The 20000-nt window shown below is 43.8% G+C and overlaps 1 protein-coding gene across 1 annotated transcript in view; it reads right to left on the bottom strand.

Annotated features, from left to right (window-relative positions):
* LOC145399618 (netrin receptor UNC5C-like) overlaps positions 1 to 20000 on the bottom strand; it is a 443677-nt gene that overhangs the window by 74416 nt on the left and 349261 nt on the right. Inside the window, exons 5-6 of the mRNA XM_080272158.1 lie at positions 17643 to 17802; positions 13176 to 13300 (exon numbers count right to left, since the gene is read on the bottom strand). Coding sequence (XP_080128284.1) covers positions 13176 to 13300; positions 17643 to 17802 — 285 coding nt within the window. The remainder of the gene's footprint in view (positions 1 to 13175; positions 13301 to 17642; positions 17803 to 20000) is intronic.

Raw genomic sequence — 20000 nt, 5'->3', positions numbered from 1 at the left:
CTTCCCTCCTCTTTTCTACTCTGATGGTTCTGTAGCTATTTCTTCTACTGATAAAGCAGATCTCTTCGCACAGACTTTCTCCTCCAATTCTACCTTAGACGATTCCGGTGCTGTTCCTCCATCACTTCCCCCCTCTGACTTCCTCATGGCTGACATTAAAATTTCTTCAGTTGATGTATTTTCTGCCATCACTGGCCTCAGTACTAACAAGGCATATGGGCCTGATGGGGTCCCTCCTGTTGTTCTCAAGAACTGTGCTTCTGTGCTTACACCCTGCCTAGGCAAACTCTTTCGTCTTTGTCTGTCAACTTGTACCTTTCCTTCTTGCTGGAAGTTTGCTCTCATTCAGCCAGTCCCAAAGAAGGGTGACCACTCCCAACCCTCCAACTATCGTCCAATTGCTTTAACGTCCTGTATTTCAAAAGTTTTCGAGTCAATTCTTAATAGAAAAATTTTAAGGCATCTTTCCTATCACAACCTTCTTTCCGATCGTCAGTATGGGTTCCGTCAGGGACGCTCCACTGGCGATCTTCTCACCTACCTTTCAGACTCCTGGTCATCCTCCTTTCGGGACTTTGGCGAAAGCTTTGCCATTGCACTTGACATCTCAAAGGCTTTCGATCGAGTCTGGCATAAATCTTTAATTTCCAAACTGCCCTCCTACGGTTTCTATCCTTCTATCTGTGCCTTCCTCGCTAGCTTCCTTTCTGGTCGTTCTATAGCCGCTGTTATAGACGGCCATCGTTCTTCTCCTAGATCTATCAACAGTGGTGTTCCTCAGGGCTCTGTCCTATCACCAACTCTCTTCCTTTTATTCATCAATGATCTTCTAAGCTGTACATCTAACCCTATCCACTCATACGCTGATGACTCCACCCTTCACCTTTCCATTCGGTTCCCGCAACGCCCATCTCAACAGTTACTTCAACAAACAAGGGATGAGGCTATGGCACACCTAATGTCTGACTTGGCTCGTATCTCTGACTGGGGTAAAAATAATATGGTTGTCTTTAATGCATCTAAGACTCAGTTCTTACACCTTTCAACCCGACAAAATCATCCACAGGTATACCCACTAATGTTTAATAATATTCAGCTTAATCCTACATCATCCTTGAACATGCTTGGGGTTTCATTTACTCGGGACTTATCTTGGAAAGATCATATTACATCTCTTGTAAAATCTGCTTCCAAGAGATTGGGTGTGCTAAGCCGACTCCGCTCTTTCTTTACCCCTGCGCAATTGTTGACTCTATACAGGGGTTTTATCCGCCCCTGTGTGGAGTACAACTCTCATGTGTGGGGAGGCTCCCCTCATACAGCTCTTCTCAATAGGGTGGAGTCAAAGGCTTTTCGTCTCATTAACTCTCCTCCTCTTACTGACTCCCTTCAACCTCTGTCTCTTCGCCGCACTGTTGCATCTTTATCTCTTTTCTATCGCTACTTTAATGGTCACTGCTTCTCTGAACTGTCTGCTTGCATTCCTCCACCTCTACGACGGGCGCGTAGCACCCGTCTGGCAGCAGACTCTCATCCTTTTTCTGTCCAACTCTCTAATGCAAGAATTAACCGTTACCCCCAGTCTTTCATTTATGCAACAGGTCAACTCTGGAACTGTCTCCCTCTGTCTGTATTTCCTGCTGCCTATGATCTCCAGTCTTTCAAACGCAGTGTGTCCAGGCATCTCAAAATGATCGGATCTTGAATTTGGCTCTATATTGTATTTTGTTTTTCTCTTGGAGGGAACTGTTACTGCGGGCTCATGGCCTTTGGTTCCTTCTTCCTCGCATAAAAAAAAAAATAAAAAAAATAAAAACACACACACACACACACACACACACACACACACACAGCAGCGGGGGTGGGGGTGGGTCTGAGGCTGGATAAATCGCTAACAATCTGGTGATACTGACAACCCCCCCATTCTATTTTTTTCATCCTTGCGGTGACCTACGCCCGTATTTCCGTCAGTTAAAGAAGCTCCCTAACACCTCTTCCAACGCGATTTATTTTGCTGATTATTTACCGATCATTTCTCATCCGGTTAGGAATCTCCCTAGCGCCTTTTCCAATGAGATTTATTCTGCTGATTATTTTTTTTTTTATTGCAAGGAAGAAGAAGTCAAAGGCCAGGGACCTGCAAACTGCTCCCTCCAAGAAAAAGAAAACAAAAAACAACTGAGAGCCAAATTCAAAATCCATTCATTTCGAGAAGCCTGGACACACTGCGTTTGAAAGACTGGATATCGTTGGCAGTAAGAAAAACAGAGAGGAAGACAGTTCCAGAGTTGACCTGTTGCATACATGAAGGACTGGGAGTAACGGTTAACTCTTGCATTAGAGAGCTGGACAGAAAAGGGATGAGAGTTTGCTGCTAAACGGGTGCTACGTGCCCGCCGTAGTGGTGGAGGGAAGCAAGCAGACAGTTCAGAGGAGCTGGAACCATTGAAGTAGCGATAGGAAAGAGATAAACAAGCAACAGTGCGGCGAAGAGACAAAGGTTTAAGGGAGCCAGTAAGAGGAGGAGAGTTAATGTGGCGAAAAGCCTTTGACTCCCTATTGAGAAGAGCTGTATGTGGGGAGCCTCCCCACATATGAGAGCTGTACTATACACAGGGGCGAATAAAACCCGTGTATAAAGTCAACTGTGCAGGGGTAAAGAAGGTCTCTCTCTCTCTCTCTCTCTAATAAACACATCTATTTCTCTCTTCCCTCTCTCCCACATACATCCTTCCACCCTTCTTGTTCTCCCTTCTTTTCTCTCCCTCCCTCGCCCTCTCCCTCCCAATTACTCCCATTTATCCGCCAATTTCTTCTTTAACCAAGTAGATAAGTCCAATTTACCTCTCCCTCTTAAGTCCTTTTCTCTATTCGTCCCCCCTCTATCAGGCCTCCCCTAGTCCCGTTTTCTATCAGGATTTCGCAGATTCTCTCTCTCTCTCTGGAACCTTCTTAAATCCCTATTTTTCCCCTCTATCAGGCTTCCCCTATTCCCATTTTCTATCAGGATTTAGTATATTCTCTCTCTCTCTCTCAAAGTTTTCTAAGTAGACAATAAGTACTTTTTATTCATGATCCTGACCATCGTCTTGTAATGCTCGTAAGGTCCGTAGAGTCTGTGAATATCGATAATTATACAGTTAAATGGGTACTGTATTACGGCCAGACCCACTATAGTGTTCCTCCTCGTAACATAGGGTTTGGGTGGAGTCACCCCCTCCCTACACTATTGCCATGTTTCCTAACCCTACGATGTATAACGCCTGTGGTTTGTGTAGTAGGAATGATACATAAACATAACTCATACTAATATAACTGTAATGAAAGTGCTGACATGTATCAAGGAAGAATAAAACTATTCTGCATACTATATTATACGATAATAGAGAAACGTGGCATAAAAATTTGGCAGTGTTGCTCTAAAAATATTCTAATTATTATTTACTTCCCCAACACTTCTAACATTGCTAATTAATTTAGCAAGTATAATTGCAAGAAAATTTGAAGGGATAAAAGTGGGAAGAGGCGATCCTTTCATAATTAAAATAAATATATCAAACAGCTCTGGGGTGGCAGCACTCACGCGACACGTGTTTGTGTGTACGCTGTGGGAGGTCACCAACCCCCTACAGGATTTAGGCCTATTGGGGAAACCTCTATAAAAAAAACGCGCCGTGACTTTTACCTCAAGGGTGGTGCGGAAATAAAGTCAAAATTATAATCCATACATAAAAATGGAAGTAAAAAACCATGGATGACACATAACAAAATCTAGCGAGAGAGAGAGAGAGAGAGAGAGAGAGAGAGAGAGAAATAATAATAATAATAATAATAATAATAATAAAACTTTATTTCCACTAAACAGTGGGTATTCTTATACATTATACAGTAGTACAGCATACAGTATGAAAGTTCTATACACAATATAATACAAGTTGATACATATGGTGGAGAATAGTGACAGAGAGGTAAATGGTTTAAAAGGTGTGGGGACACTTAGGTTAAAAATAGATCAATTAAGGGATTTAGGAACGAAGGCAGTGGGAAGGATTAAGACAGATGGGATTGTAAGATTAGGGAGTTTGAGCAATAGGGTAGAATATATGCTCTCAATAAAAGTATAGCAATTATCAACGGCTAATTATTATACAGGTGTTGATGGTGGGGGTCTATATTTATAGGAGGTGTTGGTGGTGGAGGTATAGCGGGTGTTGTTGATGGGGGTGTTGTTGGGGGTAGGGGTATAGGGGGTGTTGGTGGCAGGGGTATAGGGGGTATTAGAAAAACGGAGATCACAAGAGGGAAACAGTGTCAAGGTCATCGCTGATGGAGAGGTCAGCTCGGAAACGTGGCAACAGTGCAGGGAGGGGGTGACTCCACCAAAACCCTACGTTTCGATCTGTCAGACTATAGCAACACAGCAGGCCTCTCCCAATCCATCAATATTTATCTCGTGTTATTTTATCTTTCCCTAAAAAAAAAAAAAAAAAAAAAAAAAAAAAAGAGAGAGAGAGAGAGAGGTAAGGAAAACAAACTAAGCTAAAAATGGCGTCCCTCACTCACACATACATTTGAGTGAGATTGAAAAATGTATGGCTTTAATTTCAATATTTCGTGTTATTAAGTCTTTCTATAAATGAAAAAAGGATTAAAAAAAAAAAAAAACAGCAATAAATGACATCCCTCACTCACACATACATTCGAGTGAGATTAATATGCGTGATTCAAAAGTCGTCAAAAGCTGTGGGTTATATTTTAATAGTCACTCGCTCGAAGGAAGAGAATTTTGTGGAGTATTTGGTCGAGGAATAAATGAATTTTGAAAAGGCGCTACGCAGTGTGGAGGGGAAACTGTTAAGTCATGGGCTCGTATTCGCTTAAGGAGGCTCCCTAGCACCTCTTCCTTAGCGATTTATTTTCCGAACTACTCATTAGTGTTCTCTTTTGTGGTTCTCATATCCTATTATTATTGTCGACAAAAAATTGCACGAATAACACACTGGAATATATTAAGGGATCAACTACGGAAATAAATTGGTAACGAAAGGTGTTAGTGACTGCCTATCCGATTAAGACTAATGCCCACGGACGCTCCCTGATATACCCTTGTGTTATTGAGAAAAATGTAAAGAGACACAAGGGAATTATCTGGGAACAAAGCACAGGGGGGAGAGAGAGAGAGAGAAAGACAGACAGACAGACAGACAGAGAGTCACGTAAATGATCAAAGAATTGTCAATGATTCTAACTACTCTTCTCTACCTCTATTTCATTCAATTTCCTCAATCCCACCTACACAGACGCGAGAATAGCACCTTGTTTGAGACTGGGCACGACTTGTATATAAGGTAGTCCGTATATTGTGTCCTTCCTTCTTGCGTGTTCGCGGACGGCTCAGTGTGCTGGTGTGGGCGGCGCAGATAGTTTGGTTGCTTCGTGAAATTAATCAAACCTTGCAATTAATGAACGTTATAAGCAGGAACTAAAATGCATGAAATGAGGATATGGCTAAACTGGTAACGGTGACAGACCCGCGCTTATGGCTAGACTGGTAACGCTGATTGAGCCTTGGTTATGGGTATACTGGTAACGCTGATTTAACTGGCATTGTGGCTAAATTGGTAACACTGAATAAGCTTCGGTTATGGCTAAATTGACAAACTTATTAACCGGGATTATGGTTAAACTGGTAACGCTGATTGAGTCGGGATTGTGGCTAAACAGGTAACGCTGACTGAGCCGGGATTATAGCTACACTGGCAACGCTGACTGAGCCAGGATTATAGCTACACTGGTAACGCTTACATCTTGGTAACGCTGACTGAACCGGGAAAATAGCTACACTGGTAACATTTATATCTTGGTAACGCTGAGCCGGGATTATAGCTACACTGGTAACGCTGTGAGCTGTCCCCTCAAAACACAAGAACATCAGAGGCCAAGGAAGCCTCTAATCAATATCACAGTAAAAAAATCTTATCCGTTATCTCCTCACTGCCATAAACATCATTGAAAGTTTCCTGGTGATTTCTGAAGACGATTATTTTTAACTCCGGAGGGATTTTGGCGATTTAAGGGATTACATAGGGTCTTAATTAGCACCTTTCCCACCTACAGGGATTTTAGGTGAATAAATTACTCAGCTTCCCTGCAAGAAGTGAGAGACATGGAGGCAGTGAAAGGTTTAAGTCGGTTTGGTGCAATGAGAGAGGCGTGGTTTGTCAGGTGAGATAAGATTTGAGATTGTGCAAGAAAATTCTCTCTCTCTCTCTCTCTCTCTCTCTCTCTCTCTCTCTCTCTCTCTCTCTCTCTTAATTTACTGTTTTTCCTTTTTTCTCACTTTTCCTGCCGCCTCTTCACTTTCCTTTCATTCTTTTTCATCTCTCATGCCTTGCTTTCATTCTCTCTACTGTCATTATTTCCTCTCTCCCTCTCTACTCTCTCTCTCTCTCACTCTCATTCTCCCCTCTACACGTATTTAATTCCTCTCTCTCTCTCTCTCTCTCTCTCTCTAACAGAATCACAAACTTTTCTCACATCAATTATGGAGGACTTTGCTTTCACTGACCCCGTTTCTCTCAGTTTCTCTCTTTATTTTCTCACTTTGGCTTACATTTTATTTCTTTCCTTATTTTTCACAATATTACAATAAGCTGCCTCGATAGATAAACCACACAGATCTTACGGCTTCTATCTACTCTTCTTAATCTGTTTCTACTAATCTACTACTACGGAAGTTTTAGCGTGAGATAGCAAAGTAGAAGGCTCTCCCATACCTTCCACACCCACCGGCAATCAGCAGTACAGGAAAACAGAGAGAAGCAATTGACCGAATATACTGAGTGAAATGTTTGACCGATATTTTTAGCAACGGAGAAAAGGTACGATAAGAAATGAAGTTACCATACTCCTTTCGCCTTAACTTGGCCCATATTTTCGTCTTTTTCAGATTATTTCACACAGCTCAGTGGCACAAAAAGACAATGCTACAGCTCTACATCCTTTCCATAACACTTCTTCGTGACTAGCATCGTATTCTAGTATTAATCTGTTATCAGAACTTAGCATTCAAGATGGAGAGATGGCAATTTTAGGCCAAGTTAGAGTAAAAGGGGTATAAACAGGTCAACTCTGGAACTGACTCCCCCTGTCTGTATCTCCTAATGCCTATGACCTCCAGTCTTTCAACCGCAGTGTGTCCAGGCATCTCGAAATGAACGGGTCTTTAATTTGGCTCTCTGTTATCTTGTCTTTGTTTTTTTTGCTTGGAGGGAACAATCCTGTGGGCTCCTGGCCTTTGGTTCCTTCTTTCTTGCATAAAAAAAAATATGACAGAAGTTTGTGTGTGTGTGTGTGTGTGTGTGTGTGTGTGTGTGTGTGTGTGTGTGTGTGTGTGTGTGTGTGTGTGTGTGTGTGTGTGTGTGTGTGTGTGTGTGTGTGTGTGTGTGTGTGTGTGTTCGACTCTGGGCAAAGGCTTCTGACTCTACTATCTTAACTTTTTTTTTTTTCAATTATATCTAACGTTTTAAAAAGCTTCATTAGTAACTATAAAGGTTTAAAAATATAAATATATGGGATTTAAGAGTACTCTGTAGGTTATAAAGGCGTTGTATCTGAACCCTATTACAGTTGGGATGAAAAGCTCCTTAACTCCTATTCTTGAGCGATTCATTTTGCTTATTACATCTTAACATTTTATTATTTATTATTCATATTGTTTTAAAACAGACCTAGATTCCATTAATAACACACACAGGGATGTCAAGGTGTAACAAAATAATTCGCCGATGAGAATTTGCTACGTAACTTCATATAAGGCACCAACATTTCTCAACGAATTATTTTTCACACCGCACCTTAGCGATTTCCTGTTTGCTACTTAGACTGCAGTAAGATCGACATGGATTGCATCAGTCACTTAGAAGAGAATATGGAGATGTAATGGGTAGGATAAGTCGCAATGGGAACGGTGTAACGACAGGCCATAGCGGCGATTGAGGGATTTACTGATGTACTGATAAGTAGTAAGGGCCGAAAGCGCTGACATCTTCCCCTTCCTACCGACGTGTGTGTGTGTGTGTGTGTGTGTGTGTGTGTGTGTGTGTGTGTGTGTGTGTGTGTGTGTGTGTGTGTGTGTGTGTGTGTGTGTGTGTGTGTGTGTGTGTGTGTGGGTGAGAGAGAGAGAGAGAGAGAGAGAGAGAGAGAGAGAGAGAGAGGCTGTCAGAGTGCTGTCAATAGGTAATCTCTTCACATTATACCTGAGAGAGGGAAAGTAGGAGGCTGTCACTCCTCCTTTAATCTCTCTCTCCTCTCTCTCTCTCTCTCTCTCTTACAGTAACCCGGTCTTCGTTTATTTGTATCTATATCTATTTATTTATCTATCTAATCTACCTACATCTATGTATCTATCTATCTATCTATCTGTCTATCTATCCATCCATCCATCTATCTGTCTATCTATTAATCAATTCGGTGTCAATCTCTAATGAGTACAATATATATCTATCTGTCTGTCTATCGTTCCATCTATCAAACTATCCATCTGCTGGTCTCTCTCTCTCTCTCTCTCTCTCTCTCTCGGCATTCCTCTATAATCCCTGGGGAAATCTGAGATCAATTTCTGTCTCTCAAATTTCTCACTTCACTCCCTCTCTCTCTCTCTCTCTCTTACACCTCTATCCTCCTCTTTTTTCCTCCTCATTTTCCTAAGTTTCTTCCTTTCCTCTCTTTCCATTCTCTCTCCCTCCCTCCCTTTCTTACTATCTCTCTCTTCCTTTTCCTTTCCTTTACTTTTTCCCTTCCTTTCCCTACTTTCCTCCCTCCCTCCCTCTCCCTCCTCTCCTTTCTTCCTTCCTCTTCCACTTCCCTCCGTCTCTCTCTCTCTCTCTCTCTCTCTCTCTCTCTCTCTCTCTCTCTCTCTCTCTCTCTCTCCCTCCTTTCCTCCTCTCCTTTCTTCTTTCCTCTTTCTCTTCCCCTTCCTCCTTCCCCTCCCTTTCGACTCTGCTCCCTTCTTCCATCCACACCTCCTTTTTTCCTTCCTTCTCTCTCTCTCTCTCTCTCTCTCTCTCTCTCTCTCTCTCTCTCTCTCCTTCCTCGCTCCCTCCTTCCCTCTCTCCCTCCCTCTCCCCCTCACTTTCCCTACTCCTCCCTCCCCCCCCTTCCTCTCAATGACACGCGCCACTACTCAAAGGAGAAGGGGAGGGGAGGGGAGGGGAGGGGAGGGAATGAAGAAGGAAGAGAAGAAATGAGGGGGAAAGAGGACAAGGGAGAGAAAGTACACAAGGAGGGAGGGAGGGAGGGAGGGAGGGAAGGATGGAGGTGAGGTAAGAAAAGAACTGAAGGAGAAGGGAGAGGAAGGGAGAGAGGAGGAGGAAGGGAGAGAAGGAGAGAGGAGGAGGGTGAGAAAAGAGAGGAGGGAGGGAGGGAGAGAAATTAGAAAATGAGGAAGGGAGGAAAGATATACTCCCTGGTGACTCCCTTCCATCACCTGTCTCTCTCTCTTTACCTCCCTCCCTCCCCTTTTCCCTCCCTCCCTCCCTCTCTCTCATTCACAATTCAGACGATGGGCTATTGATGATGATGATGAATTCTCTCTCTCTCTCTCTCTCTCTCTCTCTCTCTCTCTCTCTCTCTCTCTCTCTCTCTCTCTCTCTCTCTCTCTCTCTCTCTCTCTCTCTCTCTCTCTCTCTCTCTCTCTCTCTCTCTCTCTCTCTCATCCAGGAACTATATAATGGAGTGAATATGATTAGATTCTGAATAATTCGGTAATGAAAATACGCTAAATCAAATTCTGATATTTTTTGAGTTAATATACGTCATTATTTTTTTTGGGGGGGAGGGGCACTGAAAAATTATATATACTGAGGGGAAATTATAGGCTTTTCATTTTTTTTTTTTCATTTATATAAAGTAGTGGATCTTAAGGTTTTTGTGTTACCCCTTGTGGTTTCTCTCTCTCTCTCTCTCTCTCTCTCTCTCTCTCTCTCTCTCTCTCTCTCTCTCTCTCTCTCTCACACACACACACCTCTCCCCTCTCTCTCTTTTTCTCTGTCACACACACACATACTTCCCCCCCTGTCTCTCCTTCCCTCTCTCTCTCTCTCTCTCTCTCACACACACACACACACACACACACCTACTTCATTAGCGGGAGATCAGGTAAACAGCATCCACACATCCTATTATCCACCCACCTGATTAGAACAGGTTAGGCCATGTCAAGCTGTGTTATGTTAAATTATCTGTTATGTTATGCCATGTTATGTTCTTTGCTATGTTATGTTATGTTAGGCTAGGTTGTTATGCTATATGTTATGGTATGTTATGTTATGCTGTTATGTTATGCTATGTTATGCTGCTATATGATATGCTACGTTATGTTATGCTGTTGTTATGCGTTTTGTTATGCTATTATGCCATATTATGTTCTCATGTTATGTTATATGTAACATAATGTCATGTTATTGTTATGCTATGTTACGCTATACTAAGCTATGTTATGTTATGCTATACTATGTTATGTTATGCTATGTTGTAATGCTATGTTATACTATACTATGCTATGGTGGGGTGGGTAGGGTTGGGGTCAGATTATGCTAGTCATGCTATGTACTATACTGTAATATGCTATGCTATGCTATGCCATATAACTAGCACAACGTTAGCTATTTCATGTTCTACCCCAGTTCGGTAAAAAATAAATAAATTCTCTTAGTATTTACAATCTTAATAAAAATAATAAAAAAAATAACGAAATAGAGTGGAGATGTATATGAGAGAGAGGAAATGGCAGGGGACAGGGCGACATGGAGGCGATTTGTTTGTGGCCACCCCTTACGGGATTAAGGCGTCTGGCAATATATAGATAGACGAAATAAATAATCATAGTGCTAAAAGGTATATTGCCATTAATAAATATTTTGACTTTACAAATAAAATTCCCTGTCAAAAATAATGTATTTTTTGGTTTATTTAAAATGTGAACTTTCTCTTCAAACGGGGTAGTACTTTCTCTCTCTCTCTCTCTCTCTCTCTCTCTCTCTCTCTCTCTCTCTCTCTCTCTCTCTCTCTCTCACCCACCAACCCATCCTCCCACTCACTCATCCAACCACTCTCTCTCTCCCTCTCTCTCTCACCCACCAACCCATCCTCCCACTCACTCACTCACCCAACCACTCTCTCTCTCCCTCTCTCTCTCTCTCTCACCCACCAACCCATCCTTCCACTCACTCACACCCACCTAACCTCTCTCTCTCTCTCTCTCTCTCTCTCTCGTGACAGCCACAGTGATAGATGATGCAGCTTCCATTACCGTTCTCACTCACTCTCTCACTTTCTCACAACTCACTCTTACAAACCTTTTCTCTGTTCACGTCATTCTCTTACACACACTTTCACATTTACATCAACTTTTCTTATTCTCTCTCTCTATCTCACACACACACACACACACACACACACACACACACACACACACACACACACACACACACACACTGTTTTCCTCTCTCTATCTCACACACACACACACACACACACACACACACACACACACACACACACACACACACACACACACACACACACACACACTGTTTTCCTCTAACTCTCTCTCTCTCTCTCTCTCTCTCTCATTTGCACACTCAGTGACACTAATGCAAAATCTTTCAGTCCTCAAGAATCTCTCTCTCTCTCTCTCTCTCTCTCCCTCTCTCTCTGTATTTTAACTTTTTTTTTATGCTCTGTTGAGAGAGAGAGAGAGAGAGAGAGAGAGAGAGAGAGACTTGGACATTCATTTCACGTCCTTAAAATGACCACCTGCCTCTCTCTCTTTGTCTGTCTGTCTGTCTCTCTCTAACATACCGGATTGTGCACAGCCTCCTTTTACCTTGCATCTCCCTCCCTCCCTTCCCATTCTCTCCCTTTTTCTCTCCAATTTTTCCCACTCTCCCTTCTCCCCTCCACTCGTCTCCTTTTCATCTCCTATTCTCTCTCTCTCTCCCCCTTTCTTCCCTCTTTCCGCCTCCCTTCCTTCATCACCCGGGTCTTCCCGTCTCCTCTCCTCTTTCCTTCCCTTCTCTTCCCCTTCCTTTCCCTTTCTTCCCCTCCCTTCCATTCTCTTCCTTTCCATTCAAGTCACTTCCCTTCCCTTCCTTTCCCCTTCCTTTCCCTTCCCGTCCTTCCCTTTCATTCTCTTCCTTTCTCATCAATTCACCTCCCTTCCCTTTGTTTTCCTTCCCTTCCCTTCCTTTTCCTTCCCTTCCCTTTCCTTTCCCTTCCCTCTCCTTCTCTTCCCTTTCCATTCCTTCCTTTCTCCTTCCCTTTGCTTTCCTACCCTTCTCTTCCCATCCCTTCCCTTTGCCTTCCTTCCCTTCTCTTCCCTTTCCTTTCCTTCCCTTTCCTTTCCTTCCTTTCCCTATCTCCTTTCTTTCCTCTTGCCTTTTCTTCCATCACCCAACTACATCCTTCTCTTCCCCCCCCTTTCCTTCCTTTCCCTCCACCTCCTACAGTCTGTCTCCCTCTTTTCTTCCTTCTCCCTTTTTCTTCCTTTCCATTCGCCTCCCTGACCATATCACAAGGACAACACATACACAACCCATCAATAAAACATCAACAAAAGGTCCCTGGGAGCGCCCGGTTGAAGTGACCAGTGTCCGATAATCCACCAGGTGTGTAGATGAGTCTCGATCAAGAAGAAGAACAAGAAGAACAACATGAACAAGAACAACAACAACTACTACTACTATTACTACTGCTACTACTACTACTACTACTACTACTAATAATAATAATAATAATAATACAAGAACGACAATAACAATAATCAAAACAATCAACAACAACAACAATGAAGGTAACCACAATAACAAAAAATAACAATAGATATAAAACGTAGCTCCTGTGGTGGTGATACTACTACTACTACTAATACAACAACTACTACGATAACAATAACCACAATAACAATAAATAACAACAGGCATAAGTCGTTCCTGTGATACTACTACTACTACTACTACTGCTACCACTACTACTACAATAATAACAATAATAACAAAAAATAACAGCAGGCATAAGTCGCTCCTGTGATACTACTACTACTACTACCACTACTACAATAACCACAATAACAATAAATAACAACAGGTCTAAAACGTCACTCCCGTCACACTCACCGTACACCTTCAGGAGTGCGGGCTGTGACGCTCTCCTCGCCGCTACGTTCTCCGCTACGCAGGTGTAATTGCCGGAATCCTCAGGGCGTGCGGACAGGATTAGTAAGGACCCCTCTGAGGATTTCCTGGTGGCGAGAGAAAGGGGGATTAGCAGGGGTGGTGGATTAGCAGGGGTGGAAGAGGGATTAGCAGGGATGGTGGATTAGCAGGGGTGGTGGATTAGTAGGGGTGATGGATTAGCAGGGGTGGTGGATTTTAGCATGGGTGGTGGATTAGCAGGTGTAGTGGATTAGCAGGGTGGTGGATTAGCAGGGGTGGTGAATTAAAGTCTCACCAATCTAAAACCAAGGTTTGGGTGGGGTCTGGCGCTGGGTGCAGCCATGCCATACTTCCTAAACGAGCGATGAGTAGATTCTGTTATATATGTAATAGGCATCACAGATAGGTACACACATACTAGTACAATATAAACGTAAGTATTCTAACATATCAAAGGAAGGTAAACTTGTAATGCATATGGCTCTTGTACATCAATAAAGAAACGTGGCATACATATTTTACAGTGGTGCTGAAAAAAATGTGGTTACTTTTACCGACTTTCACGGTAGTTCTAAGTTGGGTAAGTAATGTAACAATTACGTTTATAATATAATTTGAAGGAATCAGTAGAACATACGCTATTTTCTTAATAGAAATAAATAAGTTAAAACACTCACGAGCGGCAACATCCAGGCCCATACTGGGAGTTAATCCATTGGAGGGAGAGTAAGCTTCTGTCACGTGCTTCCACTGTTCACTTTGTTATATATATAACTTAAATTATATTTATAACTTAAATTAGTTTGTCTTTACACACACACACACACACACAAAACACACACACACAAAAACACACACACACACACACACACACACACACACACACACACACACACACACACACACAGAAGTGGGTGAAGTCATGTCAGGCCAGGTGGCGAGGTGTGAGCGGACGAACTCTAACGGTGTCAGGTCAGCCACTACCCAATCAGAGTATAGGAAACAAGGCAACGCTGTACGCTGGGAAATCCCCGGCTGGACTCCACCCAAACCTTGGTTTTAGATTGGTGAGACTATAGTAGGGGTGGTGGATTAGCAGGGGTGGTGAATTAGTAGGGGTGGTGAATTAGTAGGGGTGGTGGATTAGCATGGGTGGTGGATTAGTAGGGGTGGTAGATTAGCAGGGGTGATGAATTAGTAGGGGTGGTGGATTAGCAGGGGTGGTGAATTAGTAGGGGTGGTGGATTAGTAGGGGTGGTGGATTAGCAGGGGTGGTGGATTAGTAGGGGTGGTGGATTAGCAGGGGGGGTGGATTAGTAGAGGTGGGGGATTAGCAGGGGTGGGGGATTAGCAGGGGTGGAAGGGGGATTAGCAGGGGTGGAAGGGGGATTAGCAGGGGTGGAAGGGAGATTAGCAGGGGTGGAAGGGGGATTAGCAGGGGTGGAAGGGGGATTAGCAGGGGTGGAAGGGGGATTAGCAGGGGTGGTGGATTAGCAGGAGTGGAAGGGGGATTAGCAGAAGTGGAAGGGGGATTAGCAGAAGTGGAAGGGGGATTAGCAGAAGTGGAAGGGGGATTAGCAGGGGTGGAAGGGGGATTAGCAGGGGTGAAAGGGGATTAGCACGGGTGGAAGGGGGATTAGCAGGGGTGGAAGGGGGATCAGCACGGGTGGAAGGGGGATTAGCAGGGGTGGAAGGGGGATTAGCAGGGGTGGTGGATTAGCAGGAGTGGAAGGGGGATTAGCAGAAGTGGAAGGGGGATTAGCAGGGGTGGAAGGGGGATTAGCAGGGGTTGAAGGGGATTAGCACGGGTGGAAGGGGGATTAGCAGGGGTGGAAGGGGGATCAGCACGGGTGGAAGGGGGATTAGCAGGGGTGGAAGGGGGATTAGCAGGGGTGGAAGGGGGATTAGCAGGGGTTGAAGGGGATTAGCAGGGGTGGAAGGGGGATTAGCAGGGGTGGAAGGGGGATTAGCAGAAGTGGAAGGGGGATTAGCAGAAGTGGAAGGGGGATTAGCAGGGGTGGAAGGGGGATTAGCAGGGGTGGAAGGGGGATTAGCAGGGGTGAAAGGGGATTAGCACGGGTGGAAGGGGGATTAGCAGGGGTGGAATGGGGATCAGCAGGGGTGGAAGGGGGATTAGCAGAAGTGGAAGGGGGATTAGCAGGGGTGGAAGGGGGATTAGCAGGGGTGGACGGGGGATTAGCACGGTTGGAAGGGGGATTAGCAGGGGTGGAAGGGGGATTAGCAGGGGTGGAAGGGGAATAGCAAGGGTGGAAGGGGGATTAGCAGGGGTGGAAGGGGGATTAGCAGAAGTGGAAGGGGGATTAGCAGGGGTGGAAGGGGGATTAGCAGGGGTGGAAGGGGATTAGCACGGGTGGAAGGGGGATTAGCAGGGGTGGAAGGGGGATCAGCACGGGTGGAAGGGGGATCAGCACGGGTGGAAGGGGGATTAGCAGGGGTGGAAGGGGGATTAGCAGGGGTGGAAGGGGGATTAGCAGGGGTGGAAGGGGGATTAGCAGGGGTGGAAGGGGGATTAGCAGGGGTGGAAGGGGGATTAGCAGGGGTGGAAGGGGGATCAGCACGGGTGGAAGGGGGATTAGCAGGGGTGGGAGATTAGCAGGGGTGGAAGGGGGATTAGCAGGGGTGGAAGGGGGATTAGCAGGGGTGGGAGATTAGTAAGGGTGGAAGAAGGATTAGCAGGGGTGGAAGGGGGATCAGCACGGGTGGAAGGGGGATTAGCAGGGGTGGGAGATTAGTAAGGGTGGAAGAAGGATTAGCAGGGGTGGAAGGGGGATTAGCAGGGGTGGAAGGGGGATCAGCACGGGTGGAAGGGGGATTAGCAGGGGTGGAAGGGGGACTAGCAGGGGTGGAAGGGGGATTAGCAGGGGTGGAAGGGGGACTAGCAGGGGTGGAAGGGGGATAGTGTCTTGGGCGAGAGAAAGGACTAATGGAGAGAAAATGAAAAAAAAAAAATGTACTTAATGAAACGTGTGTGTGTGTGTGTGTGTGTGTGTGTGTGTGTGTGTGTGAGAGAGAGAGAGAGAGAGAGAGAGAGAGGATAAGGTTCAATGGATTTCTCTAGGCTATGCAAGGAGGAGAACTGGGATGGAAAGAAAGATTATAGTGAATTATAAAAGCCACCTTGCTCATGTAAATACAATATACCTCACAGCATCCACTACAGTATACAAATATAATAAAAAAGACTACAAAAAAAGACTACAAAAACAAACTACAAAAAACAAACTACAAAATACAAAAACTAAGAAACAAACTAAAAAAACAGGCTACAAAAAAATAGACTACAAAGACAAAATACAATAAACAGACTACAAAAACAAACTACAAAAAAGAAACTACAAAAACAGACTACAGAAAAACAAACTACAAAAAAAAACTACAAAAACAGACTACAAAAAACAAAGAAAAATAAACTACAAGAACAGACTACAAAAAAGACTACAGAAAAGCAGACTGCAAAAAAGGAAAGACAAAAATACAATAAAGACTACAAAAACAAACTACAAAACACTGACTATAAAACCAACTACAAGAAACTGACTAGAGAAAAGAAAACTACAATAAACAGACTACATAAACAAACTACAAACAAGAGACTACAGTGAAAAAAATACAAGACTACAAAAACAAACTACAAAAAAACAACAAAAACAAACTACAAAAACACACACTACAAAAACAAATTACAAAAACTGACTACATAAAGACTAAAAAAACAGGCTACAAAAACACACACACAAAAATACAAAAAAGACTACAAAATACAGACTACAAAAAACTACAAAAACTGACTAAAAACAAGCTAAAAAACAGGCTACAAAAACAACTACAAAAAACTACAAAAACAGTATAAAAACAGACTACCAAAAAAGACTAAAAAACAAATTACAAAAAACGGACTACAAAAGAGACTACTTAAACAGACTACAAAAAAAGGCTATTAAAAAAAACTACAAAAAAACTACAAAAAACAGACTACGAAAAACAAACTACAGAAAAACAGACTACAAAAAACTAAAAAAAAATAAAAAAATACAAAAAAGTCGAATAATAAAGACTACATGAAAGTATCGCTAAATTAAATCTAAATTTCGCTAATTCTTAATACTTTAATCAATACAAAAAAAAAAATCTATATGGAAAGCTCTATATGGAGTACTAGATCTATTGCATATATAACAGTATGAGAGAGAGAGAGAGAGAGAGAGAGAGAGAGAGAGAGAGAGAGAGAGAGAGAGAGAGAGAGAGAGAGAGAGAGAAACACTGCCCCAAGAGATAGACCTGAAGACACACCCCAAGCAAAAGCCAAGAGGAATAAAAGTCTACGGGATTGACACCGAAAAAATGGACGCCGATGAGAAAGGAAAGACAGAGAGTGTAAAAACCTCAGATATAATGCCCACGACTTACTTATAACTTGGAGACTGCTCGAGGTCGACTGGCACCCCGTTCTTGAGCCAGGTGGTCTGAGGAGGAGGTCTACCGAGGGGCGGGAGGCAGCGGAGTTCCACATGTTGCTCCACTGGCACTGACTCAGAGTAGGGCGGCTCCTGGAAGTACCGTCGCAGGTCTGGAAGGAGAGGGAGAAGAATTAGGGGAGAGGGGAGAGAGAGAGAGAGAGAGAGAGAATCAGATAAGCTTTCAAAGAGAGAGAGAGAGAGAGAGAGAATCAGATAAGCCTTCAAAGAGAGAGAGAGAGAGAGAGAGAGAGAGAGAGAGAGAGAGAGAGAATCAGATAAGCCTGCAAAGAGAGAGAGAGAGAGAGAGAGAGAGAGAGAGAGAGAGAGAGAGAGAGAGAGAGAGAGAGAGAGAGAGAAAGAGAATCAGATGAGCCTGCAAAGAGAGAGAGGAGAGAGAGAATCATATAAGCCTGCAAAGAGAGAGAGAGAGAGAGAGAGAGAGAAGAATTAGATAAGCTTGCAATGAGAGAAGATAGAGAGAAGAATTAGATAAGCTTGCAATGAGAGAAGATAGAGAGAAGAATTAGATAAGCTTGCAAAGAGAGAGGATAGAGAGAAGAATTAGATAAGCTTGCAAAGAGAGAGAGAGAGAGAGAATTATATAAGCATGCAAAGGGAGAGACAGAAACTGGATATTGGAAAATTATCAAAGAATCCTGGAAGAGTGTGAGATATATTTCGAGAGAGAGAAAAAGACTTCAAGACTCTGAAAGGACGTCTGGAAGGCTTAGAACAGAGAATGGATTTTTGACTTCTTTATTACACAAACATTATTATTTTATTCTTGCTGCTTCTGGATTATTTATTTTACTGAACTCTGAAAACCCCTCTGGTACTTAAGGGGTCTACGTAAGTTATGCGGCGTGTGGAAAGTGAGAGGTGTGAACATCGGGGGTAGGGTTGCGATTGAAGAGTTGAGAGGAAGGATGAGAAGTGTGAACGTCGGGGGTAGGGTTGCGACTGAAGAGTTGGGAGGAAGGATGGGACTTGAATGCATTAACGTTGTGGTGAGGAGGGGAAGACTGAGATGGTTTGGGCATGTTACATGGATGAAGGATGATAATCGGGTATGGCAAGAGAATTGTGTGAACGTCAGGGGTAAGGTTGCGAGAGGCAGACTCAAAACAGACCTGGAACGAGTTCATAAATAATGCGACCTCAGGGATAAGGGACTGAATATGAAGGCTGCCAGAGATCAAGCAGCGTGGAAAGCCGCTGCTGACGCATGCAAGAATGTTGGAGCCTTTATGAAGATACGATACGACACGATGGGGGAGGTGGTGCTGTAACTAGACGCAAACTCACTACACAGGCAAGAGGTCCGGGGTTCAGTTCTTGCCTCACTACTATTTCGAGTCTCCTTTACCCGAGTCTATAGGTATCTAGGACTGAAATAAGAGCCTGAATGTAGTAATGGCTGCAATTCCAGGCTCATCTGAACGTGAACCCAGCGGACTGCAGGCTGAAGTTACCCCCTGCTCCCCTCACCATCATCTTTTCAAGGGATACGGAAGGAGCTGAGGGACGCTTATATAACTGGGCAATGGAGAAGCTCGGTTACATTAGTGCCACCACGTGAAGGCGTCCCTCTCCACCACCGGACCTGGAGGTAAATAGACTAGGCTCCTCCTCCTCCTCTTCCTCCTCCTCCTTTTTCTACCAATGCTATAATTATGTGATCTATGCTGAATAAAACTGTCAGGAAAGGGCAAGGATGAAGTGGAGGAGGAGGAGGAGGAGGAGGACCGGATGATGGAGGTGGTGAGGAGACAAAGGAAGACGGACTGGAAAAAAGAACACGAGGAGTGACATGGAAAGTCTCTCTCTCTCTCTCTCTCTCTCTCTCTCTCTCTCTCTCTCTCTCTCTCTCTCTCTCTCTCTCGTACAGTTTTCATTTCTCATAATTTGGGAGGGAGAGAGAGAGAGAGAGAGAAAGAAACAGCCTCCCATACAATAAGGGCAAGAATGACCCGTCGCTACCCCTTAGTGGCATTATGGTTCGCAACTGGTCGAAGCACCTTAACCCACTCAACCACCAGGCGTTTATTTGTTGGTTATATGGTTACCACCTAACAGAGTAAATGGTGTCTGGGTTACATGGGAAAAAAAAGTCATTGTCATTCAGTGTTGTTAGGTGAAGGCCGCTACATCGAATGAATGGATGGTTGGCGACCCCAGTTTGGATGTAGGCTAATCTAAATACGGTATACTTAATTTTCAATGGAGTGTGGTCAAGTGATGGCAGCCCTACATCGAGTGAGTGGATGGTACGTGCTCCCCCATGTCGAATGTAGTCTAAATACAGTAC

This window comes from Coenobita brevimanus, chromosome 50 (genome assembly GCF_032717465.1).
Source record: "Coenobita brevimanus isolate Jiangsu-jjx chromosome 50, ASM3271746v2, whole genome shotgun sequence".
In the NCBI taxonomy this organism is placed as follows: Eukaryota; Metazoa; Arthropoda; class Malacostraca; order Decapoda; family Coenobitidae; genus Coenobita; species Coenobita brevimanus.
The sequence above is the reverse complement of the archived record's forward strand: the minus strand, read 5'-3'. Positions and strand labels throughout refer to the sequence as shown.